At 45.4% G+C, this 12,528-nt stretch overlaps 1 protein-coding gene across 1 annotated transcript; it reads right to left on the reverse strand.

Annotated features, from left to right (window-relative positions):
- Window positions 1–1,065: 1,065 nt before the first annotated feature.
- On the reverse strand, window positions 1,066–10,065 carry LOC136580605 (RLA class II histocompatibility antigen, DP alpha-1 chain-like). Its single transcript, XM_066581293.1, has 5 exons — window positions 9,913–10,065; window positions 7,297–7,542; window positions 4,969–5,253; window positions 2,708–2,858; window positions 1,066–1,830 (listed from the first exon to the last, which is right to left on the reverse strand). The coding sequence occupies exons 1-4, from the start codon at window positions 10,040–10,042 to the stop codon at window positions 2,716–2,718; spliced, it is 804 nt and encodes a 267-aa protein (XP_066437390.1). The 5' UTR covers window positions 10,043–10,065; the 3' UTR covers window positions 1,066–1,830; window positions 2,708–2,715.
- Window positions 10,066–12,528: the final 2,463 nt, after the last annotated feature.

A 12,528-nucleotide genomic window follows, 5' to 3' on the forward strand; every position in this document is an offset into this window, starting at 1 on the left:
TGTGCAGTACTGATTATGCCGTGCCCATCGCTAGGCGATGGCGCAGAACCCGTGACCTTTCTGCAATGATTTTTACAGAAGTGCCGCAAAATGGACGGCTTCCATTGACTTCAATGGAAGCCGTCTGCACAGAAATGGAGCATGCTGCGATTTTTCTGCCATGAGCGGAAATCGCAGTTCATTTCTACTCGTGTGCAGGAAACAGTTGTTCTCCATAAGAGGCTATGGACAGTATTTGCTGCAGAGTCCAGGGACAAGTGCCGGCCCCTGATTCCACAAACCAAATCCGCCCGTATGCAGGAGCCCTAAAGTGAAACATTCTTAATGTCGCCCCACAATAACTTCTGGCCAAGCCACATATTAAGGCTGGGTTTACACAGACGGATTTGACATGGAAATTCCATGCAGAATTTCTGTGTGACAAATCTGCCCGCGGCTCCTAATCCCGGGTTTAGCCAGCTATGTGGACGAGATTTTACAAAAATCTCATCCACATGGTGCGGCCTATCCGTCGCAGCAAAGCCGGGCGGAACCGGTGATGCGGCGCGGAATTGACAGCCACACCATTTTTTTTCCCCGTTGTGGCTTCACTCCTCTCTATGGGAAGAGAAAGTCACAATGGAATGCCGGCGAGCGAACAGCTCCAAAACCCACGGCGAAATGCCTCGAGGAAATATTGCGGCTTTTTGGTGCGGCCAAGCCGTGGGATTTCTGTCCCGTGGGAACCCAGCCTTACTGCTGCATTATTTGAGCATGCAGTAACTTTTATTTAAAGGGGTTTTCCAAGCAATCCATGTGTATACAGGCGCTAACTGTGGCACCCAATCAGCTGATCATCAGGATCCTGAGTGGCAGCCCTTGGCCAATTGATTACTTGTCCTGAGGATACACCATCAATTTTTGTCCTGAAAACCTCTTTAAGGCACTTGTGGAATTATTGATGTAGAGTACATTACAGAAGGACCAGGATGTTGTTAGCGGCTCTTAGTGTTCTTGTGATGCTTTGTATGTGTGTAAACTGGCCCGGGCGAGTATCGAATATAGAATTATAGGGATCACGCTCGGTTACAAATCAGATGTCTTTTATTTAGCACAAATGTAAAGCATGCGGCAGCCGTTCTACAGATCTCGTTAGTGACAGATACACTAATGTTTCCCTGCATCGCTCTTCTATGAAGCAGCTACATAATATGATCAAAGGTATCAGCAATGTAGGGTAGCAGACGCTGTCCAGGTGATTACAGGGGTCTTCTGGTCCAATACTTGATAATGTCTCCTTAGGACAGGTCATTACTAGCAGATCAGTGGGGGTCCAACTCAGTAGTGCGGTGGTCTGGAACGGTACTGCAGTTCTGTCCGGGTGAAGTGGGAGAGTGTCAGTACCAGTCCGAGGCGCGGCACTACGGATGAGTCTTCAGGTGCCGCAGTGCCTTCACATCAGTGTGGGACTCCCCCTGGACTACAGATCTATCCTAAGGACAAGTCATAAAGTACCAGAAACACAGAAAACAACACTTATGCAGAGTGGAAGTATTTATATGGCGTGTGGAGCCAGTAGTCATTGATAGATGCAGACATTGTAGACAGAATCACTAAGAATGCAGATCCTAGAAGTTGGTGCCCGCGAGTCCTGTCACTGCCCACGAGGGAAAGAGAAGAGCAACACATAGATGGTATGTAGAGCCAGAGACGCCATAGTGAGCGGACCAGTGGAGCGCCGGATCTTCATTCTGCATACCCACAGCCATAAAAGCTCAGCTCTTCAAGGATATTTGGGGGTAGCGGGGTCATCTGGACGTGGGGCGAGTTGTTACTGCTCTAGTATTGAAGCTGGAGGACAAAGGTTTATTACATAAATTAGTGCAGATTCTTAACAGCGCAGGAGCAAAAAACCCAATTCCCATAACAAATCATTAGCGCTAGATGATATGACAACATTGTTAACACACCCAAAGAGGGTGGAGGGTGCCTCCTCGCCGACCAGATCGACAGCAGCTACCACCATACCAATGATCAGACAGTAATCTATCTGCAGAGACAGAGAAGTGCGGTCACTGTACAGTAAGTTCAGAGGCACTTACTGTTATGGGGACTCAGTGGCTATCACTAGAGCTGGCACCAATATGGGGGAACTGTGGTGGTCACCATTACAAAAAAACTGTGGCTTAAACCAGTGGAGGGAATCTGTGGCAGACACTGGTGTGATGGGCCCCATAGCAGGCAGCATTATAGAGCCCTACGGAAGGCCCTCCTGGCATTAGCTAAAGAAATTAGTCAAAAACTTCATCAAACTGCCCTGTACAAGCCTGTCCTCATAGGGGCGCTGTTATGGGGGCACTGTGGCTGACACTCTTTAGCAGATTTAGAAGAGAAGAAGAATTGTTGCTTTGCTTGCCTAAAGCCCCTTTTACACGGGATGGCTATCGGGTGCTGAAGCCCGGTAAGCAGGACGTCCCACAACATACTACTGAGAGGCGGCAGATGGCCCCCTATCAGATGTCAGCCATGCAAGACGATCATTCGCATGTTTAGCCATTCAGGTAAACATTTTTCTAATAAACAGCTTTACTCCATCCGGTTATTAGAGCAGTGTTGAGTTTTGGCTTCTCAGGACCCTTGGAAATGTGATATATATGAATAATTGTCTAGTTCTGTTATCTAATTGTAATGACTTGCTGGGATTTGAGAGAAATATGGCGGATGTTACCTGAAGACTCAGTGGCCTCTGCTGTTACTATTCTTCAGTCCTTTGACGATCAGACAAATGCCAACAATGATCCCAATGATTCCGACTGCGAGGCCGAGACCGCACACCACGTTCTCCGAGGTCTCCGGTATGTGACTGGGCACCTCGGGGCCTAAAGCAGAAGTTATAGTATGAGACGTTACACAGGAGTAGTTATAGGGCAGCATGTTATACACCATAATCAGAAGTTATTGGGATGTATCCGTAGGACGGGTTGTTATGTGTATTGTCATCTCTTAAAGGGACGGCGTATCACTGGCTTGTAACATCACTTCATGGTCGAGAAGGTCCAATCTGCAGCTCAGCCCCATTCAAGTGATTAAAGGAAATCTATCAGAAAATGACCGGTTATTTGTATCAAATTTTTATGTTACATTATTTTTTTAACACTGTTTGGTGATGTTGTACTTTACTCTTTGCAGGTCGTCTATATTTGAAAAAGAAATCGTGAAGTAAATGGTGCAGTTTTTACCATGGCCACTAAGACTAATAATAGGCGAGATTACAATGAAATATAACACCGTACATAGATAATAAAGTATCCGCCATTCACAATAGGTGATGTCACAGTTCACCTCTTCCCTCTCCCTGCACAATGACCTCTGTAAGGATCACAGACCACGCCCACAAGATTCTCTCAATAAAGTCAATGAACATCTCCACACTAGTTTCCTGTAAAGAATATCTTAGTGCCACTACCCTGTTTCCCTGAAAATAAGACATACCCTGAAAATAAGACATAGCATGATTTTCCAGAATCTTGAGGATGCAAAATTATTTTTCAGTTTTTTTTAGGTTGCTTGAAATATAAGCCCTACTCCAAAATTAAGCCCTGATAACAGTTAATTAAAAAAGTCAATTTAAATAGTGTTCAGGCAGCTATACAGTTAAATCTTTTTGAACAAAATTTAATATAAGACACTGTCTTATTTTCGGGGAAACACGGTAACTGCAGCTCCGCAGCGCCCCAACTAACTATGAACAAAAAAAGAACATTTAATAAAATCTACAATCAAAAAATAAAAGCTGAAAAATGTGTAATTATTTGCATCAAATAATAATCTTTATTTGTATATCGCCAACATATTCCGCAGCGCTATCTTGTTTTATTTAGTAGACAGATTATATAGATGACCCATTCCCATTAAAGCGGTTGTCCAGGATTTTACCACTGATGGCAGACCCGTGGGATACGTTATCAGTAGTTAATTGGTGGCGGTCCACCACTCAGGGTCCGCGCCGATCAGCTGTTATTGTGGACAGAGCTGAAAGCAGACGGCTCCCCCTATGGTGGCTGCCCAGTTTTAGAATGCAGGCAAAACTTCTACTGAATTCAATGGAAGCGCCTGCGATATTAACCCAGGCCGCTGCACCACGGACAGAGCTCAGCTGTTTTCAATGACAGCAAGCCTAGCAAACAGCTAATCGTGTTGTATGTAATGCATTTATTTTAAGGGACCATATCGTACTTTACTCCATGCTCAGAGAGGGGCATACAGTGGGGGCAGGCATGCTAATATCAGCAGTCAGTCACTTATAGGATAATGTAAAGTGAATTTTAAGAGCTTACAGAATGTTCTATATGTTCCTGAAGCTGCCCAGCAAGGGAGGAGTCCAGTGTATTCATGAGCTGCTGCTGGCCCCGCCCATTCACCCAGATTGAGTTTTTGGCCATTGCACTGCATACTAAGAAAACTGCCAATCCGAGGGTGGGCGGAGCTAGCAGCATCTCATGAATGCGCTGGACTCCCCTCTTGCTGGGCTGCAGAAATGTGCTGTAAGTTCTTAGAAACATCTGCAGATTACCGCATAAGGCGGATTTTAGCCCCATATTAGGTCCGTGGTTTGTGGAATGTAATATGGAGCTAATGTAAATCTATGTATCTAGCCACATGGCCATTTGTTTCAAGACCGTTTCTTAAAGATGCAGCATGATCTATTGTTTGCATTCGTATTTGTATTCTTTCCTATTAGGTAAATACGGATCAGTGCTTGCACAGTAGAAAATAAACTATACTATAGTTAAATACTGATGACATAGTGACGTACGTGACGTCATCTGTAACCCTTCTGTAATACTGATCTGTATGCAACTGGCTGATAGCAGGTGAAGTGACAGACCGCGGAGGTCTGCACATCCCTCGCTACTTCTCGCTGCCCTCAGTGGGACTAATGTACATCACAGCTGCCCTTAATGCATTAAAGCGATAAGGGTGACCTACGCCAGGGCTTGTTGGTGCTCCCGCCTGGCAGCCCGGAGTGCTCCACAGCACAGGTGTATACGTCCCCCTTCGCTGGCATGGTCGCCAGGTAGGTGAACTTGTAATAAGAGAAATCCGATGAAATATAGAAGTCGGTTTCGGCCATCCCATCCGTCACCGGCTGATTGTTCTTCAGCCAACTCATCTTTATAACCGGGGGAAAGATGTTCTTCACCAAACAAATCACTGTGTTGGGCTCGTTCAGGACCACCGGCTCCTCTGTGTAGGTGTATATGGTGGGGGTGACTGGAAGGAGAACAGAAGAATCTCATCACATTCCAACAACCGAGCGCATTTATAGGAAACACTCTGCAGCAACCAATCACAGCGCAGCTTTCATATTTCAGGAGCAAGATAAGTGAAAGCTGCGCTGTGATTGGTTGGACAGAACAGTTTCATAAATCTGTCCCATAATGTGTATGAAATGGAATAATTAAACTTCACATTTCCCACCCTTTTATTTGTATTTTATATCTATGCAGCATTCACTAGTCTAGTAATGGCGGTGTAGACTGTAGGGTGCGGTCAGCGGTACGTGTGAACATAGCAGCGCCCGCTGCACAGAGCCTGTAGGCTGGATCCACATGTGCCGATGTTGTGGCCATTTTTGTTGCCTTTTTTTGCAGCATTTTTATTAATGCCACGTTTTATCAAAAACTATTAGTAAATAGTAAATGCTCCCTGAGTGTATGCAGTGTGTTTTATGCTTTACTACTGAGTGAAATGGAAAAAAAATCACGATTGCGCCATTTTAGGGGGTCTTGTTTTTTACAGTATACATAGTGCAACAAAAATAGGGGTCAGTGTGATCACAATGACAAATTTATGTCTGTTTTTTTGTTGTACTACCTTTTTTAAAAAAATGACCTTTAGAAATAATGTTTTTTATCACCAACATCTGACCACGATAAGTTTTTTATTTTTCCATCAGTGCAGCGGTGTTGTGGCTTGTTTACTGCAGGATAACCTGCGGTCTGTGGTTTTCTGACAACGTTCACCATGCAGGATAAGTAACACGTGATTTTACTAGATCTGGCCTATATCAGCTATACCAAATACTTTACTATAAATATGGGAGAAGGGTTTTTAAAATGTTATATTTATTATTTTTGTAATTTTACAAAAACTTTAATTTTTTTAGTAGCCAAAGGGTACTTGAACTAGTGATCACATGCTAGCTTATACAATATAGTGCAATACTTCAGCGTTGCAGTATATTGTACTTCTGCAGACAATCTATTAAGAAATCAGGTGCCAGAGGTACATCTTGAGGGCTTATTCAGACGAACATATTCGCGCAGGCATTTCCGCACATTAAAAGGACACACGTACAACGTGACCAAGGAAGTGTCCAACAGATAGAAAGCCTCTGTCTATTTCTATCTGTAATCAGAGGCAGATGTGCCATACAGACCTCATGCACCTCTGTGGGAGCCTTAGGGCTCTTTCACACTGGTGATGGCAATATCAAGCTGTGAATCACATCCCCATATCGCCCTCGCTATACATGTGAAACCCGTGAATGCGAGACATTTTCAAGTGGATGCAGCCTTATATCACTGCAGGCTGAAGGAATCCCCCGCCCAGCTGTCATGGCTGCAGCAGACAATTGCGGAGTTCTCACATTGCTTTCAATAGGGCCAGCACTGCTGCCGCCGACCCCGTTTGAAACAATGGGTGATATCGCAGAAAGATAGGACATGATGCAATTTTTTCCTGCATAGCATCGCATAGCAGTGCCATTCAGGTAAACATCACAAATGTGAATGAACCCAATCAAAAGAATGGAGATTATATTTGTGCATCTCGCAACGCACAAATCTCGCATGATTTTCTCGCCATTGTGAAGGCACCCTTAGGGTGACTACCCACTACATTTTTTTTCACTGTGAAATTCGCAGCATTTTTTTTTTCTGCAGAGGTCTATGGGACTTGTAATGTTAAAATCGTGATCGCGCAAAATTGCGACCGCGATTTAAACATTACAAGTCCCATAGACCCCTGCAGAAAAAAAAAACGCTGTGAATTTCGCAGTGAAAAAAAATACAGCCCACAGGCACTGTCCGATTTTCACCAACACCATCATTGCATGCGCTACGTTTATTCGTGAAACCTGACAACAATATGACACTTCTGGCAATTTTTTTTTCCCCAGGGACCATCAGGATGTGCATGTGTATATAAGACGTCCGTGTGCTACATCCATGTAATAACTGTCTGCAGAGCGTCTCCGTTCCTTTTGGGGGATTTCACCTAGCCAAACACTTATTATCACCTGATATTTGGTACCTGGTTTGGCTGCTGTGAAGTTTGTTCTCTTCATATCCACTTGCAGGTTCTGATAATCCACTGCTTTGTTCTGCAAGGCACCAGCAGCCTCAAAACTAGCCAGCTGTCCGAACTGCGGAAGTCGCCATCTTGTCAGTTTTTTTTCAAAATCCACATTAAATATCTCGTCATCATCAAACTGGAAGGCGAACTCGGCACTCGGAAGCTGAGTCTGGCAGAATTCGGACTGAATCAGCACATGGCCCACTGATGGAGTAAAACACAATGACAGAATTATCACAGATAAGCTGCACTTCCCTGCATGGGAGACTCAACATGGACTTACAAATGGCAATGTGCTGCCTGCTTCCTGTCACTGCAGAAAGCCTCTGAGTGGTCAACTGTCAGAAATCCCTCAGTGTGTAATGTGCCCTCCCCGCACAGCTTGCCCCTTCTCCACAGGGGGGCAGGCTAGGGGAGGGGCTGAGGAACAACCTTCAGTTTACTGGAACTGAAGGAATTTGCTAAGATTTTAGTCCTCCAGTCTGCAGTCTCCTTGAGAACAATACAAGCATAGAATCTCAACAGTAGAACTTTTTAATGAAATGCAGTTATAAAAAGTCTTCATTTTGAAAAAAACACATTGATTAACGAGAGTTATGCCCAAATAATTCCATGAACACATCAAGACAAAAGTTTATAATGCAGATATTGGATATTATAGATGGATTACAAAAATTAGTCAGATTCCTAAATTCATCTCCTATGCTATGCCCAAACACAGAATATTGCTTCACGTTGCTCTTCAAAACCCCCCAAAACCCTGGGAAGCATAACTAAAGTAAACTAATTAGAGTACCAGTACCGTGATAAATACTGCATATAGTCCTCCATGTGATATAACATCAGTGCCCTATAGAGAAGCAGCGGGCAGTCTCGTACCGGTCGTTGCGCATGTGACCGCGGAGCCTTGATGTCGGGGTACTACTCTGTCCCGGTACAGTGGTGGTCTGGGGGCGCACGTATAGGGTCTTCATGGCTCACTTTGTGGTCTATGCGCCCCGGTGTGTTTTGATAGCATAAGGACATAAAGACGGACTGGATGGCTGCTGATATGAAGACTGCGCGCTATTGTAGATAAGAGTTAGTGTGTTTTACATTAAACATATTGACAGTGAATACTGTGTTTCGTGCGCCCCGGGGGCTTCATCAGACTGATCTATATGCTGAAGAACAATCTACTTATATTACATAGCACACAGACCATGGAGACCGGGTTGTGCGCTAAAGCTCTGTCCACCTCTGTGCTAATATTCCCTTCATCATAAGATCCAAACAATGAAAATAAGTAAACCCGATACATAATCGACGCAAACGGTGCCCGACAGACCCCACTGACTAGAATGGCATCTGTGGGGCTTCTATTATGCCGCTCAGAATTTAAGCTAAATTCTGTGGAAAATTCTGTAGCATTGGTTTGGATTTGGCCAGGAATCAGCTTTGTGTTCGCAGCTTATTCTACAGCGCCCCCTCACCTCACAATACATCGCATCCGTCACCCTCTAGTGACTGCCGAGCTGCCGGTCAGGTGATTTAGCGACTGCCGGATGACCGGTGACGGGTGCGATGTACTGCGAGGGGAGAGCGCTATAACTGCTAGAATCACCTGGAGATACACAAGATTACATGAATGCTGTGGATTCTGACACTTTGTTCAGAAATGCTGTGGAATCCGTAGTGGAGTTTCCCGCTAGGTGTGAATGTGACCGGAGACAGATGTGAGCAAAAGGTGCGTGAAAGTAGTAGAACACGAATAATGTTACATGTGAAGTATTATATCATCACTCCCTGGGGTCCAGGAACACCAGTATTACCCCGACCGTCTCCTGGACCTCCGAGGTACCGAAGGCCATGTGATCACAGATCACCTTCATTTTTACCGTTTCATGGATGTTTTGTGGCAGATATAACGCCCATATTTAGTTTAACCTCCAATTAACAGATTGTGAAAGAACAAACCCTTCATCTCTCGCTGTACGATTATATTCACATAGAATGACATCAGCTGACGGATTCCACTACGACACAGGAGGAGTTCTTGTAGTTCTCCCCGCTGTGACCCCTCTGTCTTGTAGTTTTTCTCCCCCGCTGTGACCCCTGTCTGGTAGTTCTTTTCCCCGCTGTGACCCCTCTGTCTTGTAGTTCTTCTGCCCCGCTGTGACCCCTCTGTCTGGTAGTTCTTCCCCGCTGTGACCCCTCTGTCTGGTAGTTCTTTTCCCCGCTGTGACCCCTCTGTCTTATAATTCTTCTGCCCCGCTGTGACCCCTCTGTCTGGTAGTTCTTCCCCGCTGTGACCCCTCTGTCTGGTAGTTCTTCTTCCCCGCTGTGACCCCTCTGTCTGGTAGTTCCTCTTCCCCGCTGTGACCCCTCTGTCTGGTAGTTCTTCCCCGCTGTGACCCCTCTGTCTGGTAGTTCTTCTTCCCCGCTGTGACCCCTCTGTCTGGTAGTTCTTCCCCGCTGTGACCCCTCTGTCTGGTAGTTCTTCCCCGCTATGACCCCTCTTTCTAGTAGTTCTTCTTCCCCGCTGTGACCCCTCTGTCTGGTAGCAGCTGTCCTGTATACCCGCTGCCCACTTACCTTTCACAGCCAGGCTCACCTTCAGCCACAAGACGCAGATCAGCGCCAGGTACGTCTCTCTTCTTCCAGCCATCGTATTTGTGTAATTGTGACTAAACCTCTGAGTTCTCACTAATACTAACACAAGCATGCAGGAGGCATTAGAGGCGGAACTGGACTCTCCTCCACCAGTCAGCTGCCGTGTGGAGTCTGACCTCACAGTTTCCGGGTAGACTTCTTCTCCCACGAGCTCCTTCAGCTCTTCTGTATGTGACTGTTCTTCTGCAACTAATCTGATACATTGTAGATCCGCATTATAATATTATTACAGACCACAAACATATCAGGGAGATACATGAAGAGTACAAGAGCTGATCTGTGCGCAGACATGACACTGCCTGCAGGGCGGCGCTCTCTGCATGGTCACACCAACAGGACCACCAAGCACTATTACAAGGGGCTCCATTCAGGTCACTTCTATACATTTTTGTTGTGGGGTCCTTGGACCCCAATCCTCCTGAACCCTAAGTGTTGTAACCTTATCTAGTAGTAGGTACCATCCTAAACGTCGGTAGGGCAGATTATACAAACTCATTTGCAGCGTTTATTGTAAACTGGAAACACGAATGTTATTACAATAATTTGCTTTACAGCCGAAGACTTAAAAAACAATTAGGGAGCCTCCGTTTCTTATTTACGCAATGACAGTAGATTTACAGATGGTTGTGACCGTGGGGCAGCGATAACGGCTTCTGTGGAATGTACGTGCCAGGAAGATCTCTAACGTACCAGAGATGTGATAGATGCCGCCGTTAGATGTCCGTTTGAAGCAGTCATCACCGATTGGCTGTTGTGGGATCCATTCCTCGCGTCATGTAAAGCTCACAATGTGTCAGTTAGGGTGAATACCCACTTGCGTTTTTCTTGCGGGTTGTTTTCACACTATTGTCAATGAGACTTTCTAATGTTGAAAATGCATCGCACAAAAATTGCAAAGCACCAACTTGCGATGCGTTTTTAACTTTAGAAAGTCCCATTGTAAATCGTGTGAAGAAAACTCAGCGATATTGCGTAAAAAATGCGCAAGTAAAACGCAAGTGTGCAGGAGCTCTTAATGGGGCACAGCGGCATCCGCTACCCATATACTATTATGACATCTGTGGACACAGTTTAGGACAAGTTGTGTCTGGATGGGGTACAGTCTGCTGCGCCTTTTCATCCAAACAAAACAAAATAACTGAATACCTACAGAAGCTAGAAGGGTCCACGTCCGGGGACGGGGGGCTTAAGAATGCATTAGACATATTCACCTGGAGACTTCCCAACGCTTACGTCACACGGATAATGTGAGCGGAGCCTGGCACTGCCTCCTCGACCCACCACAAGTATAGAGCTGCAGCACTTGTTGGCTGCTTTAGACACATATTGAGACATTGTGAGTGGAAAGTCATTAAGATTATTTCACGCATTGGGCTGTAAGCTTACACTACGGACCTCTAATGTCGTATTGTCCGAAGTGCTTTCTGCACCATGTGCTTCCATAGAGAGCTGGAAGATTAGGGAGGTAAACAAGCGGTTGAAGACTTGGTGTAGGAAGGAGGGGGTTGGCTTCTTGGAATATTAGGCTGATTTTGCTGTTGGCGATGGCCATTATGATAGTGATTACAGTGCAGTTACCTCCAGTAATGACATGTGACATCTTCTCAGATTAGACACATTCACTTTCCCTTTTCTTCTTTATCCAGCTCCAGACTGCCATGAAGATTTCTTCCAGCACAGATTTGTCTCTGCATACTCTTGCCATCCTGCTGCTATTGCCAATGCCTTTCTCAGTGCCCCGCCATAGTACTAATGCCCCACTTTGTGCCTCCTACAGTAACAGTGCTCCCTTTTGTACCCCACATAGTTATAGTGTCCCCAAGCAATGATAATTCTCCTATAGTGCCCACAGCAAAACATAATACCTCTTTTGTACCCTGGAGTAATAGTGCCCTCCTTTATAACTCCCAGAAAGTAATAATTCCTATTGTGCCCCCACAAACTACTAAGGATCATTTTGCATTCTTACAGGACCCCCTCTATACCAACACATCCTAAACGGGCCACATCTCTACCTCCATGTCCTAATAGTGCCTGCTCTGTGCTCCACATCCTAATAGTGCCCCTACACTACAAAGGGCCTCCACAACCTCATAGACCTTCCCTGCCCCCATAACTCCTGGATAAACTTTACTACTTCTACTCCAGACTTCGGCATGCTGTACAGTGTGTATAGAGCAGCCCGACTTCTTACCCGGTCTTTTGGCTCCTGTATGAAATGCTGGTTTAAGGTCTGTAAATATGCCCCTATATTTTAATGGTACAACCCCTCTGACGAGCGTCCACAAACCAATTACCGTAAGATGGCATGTGGGCACTGACTGGTGGCATTCTCTACATGTGGTCTTCCCCTGAGCAGCCATGTATCTGTGGCCCTGGGACTAGATGAGGGTAAATTCACGACCTCAGAGTAAAATCAGTAAGAAACTAGACAGGCAGAAAATGCAACATATGAATCCCAGTGGTGCCGGTCATATGAGACATTTGGTGCATCCTGCTAAATACGTCAAATACTTTGCTCTTCCATTCCCACGGGCG

Source organism: Eleutherodactylus coqui, chromosome 10 (genome assembly GCF_035609145.1).
Source record: "Eleutherodactylus coqui strain aEleCoq1 chromosome 10, aEleCoq1.hap1, whole genome shotgun sequence".
Lineage (NCBI taxonomy): Eukaryota > Metazoa > Chordata > Amphibia > Anura > Eleutherodactylidae > Eleutherodactylus > Eleutherodactylus coqui.

Excerpts from the sequence above, each read along its gene's own strand:
- LOC136580605 (XM_066581293.1), bottom strand. The coding sequence starts at position 10,042 with ATGCTTGTGTTAGTATTAGTGAGAACTCAGAGGTTTAGTCACAATTAC. Across the intron at positions 5,254-7,296 it reads CTTCACAGCAGCCAAACCAG|TCACCCCCACCATATACACC; the intron begins GTACCAAATATC and ends TTCTCCTTCCAG. Across the intron at positions 2,859-4,968 it reads GAGCACCAACAAGCCCTGGC|GCCCCGAGGTGCCCAGTCAC; the intron begins GTAGGTCACCCT and ends CTTCTGCTTTAG.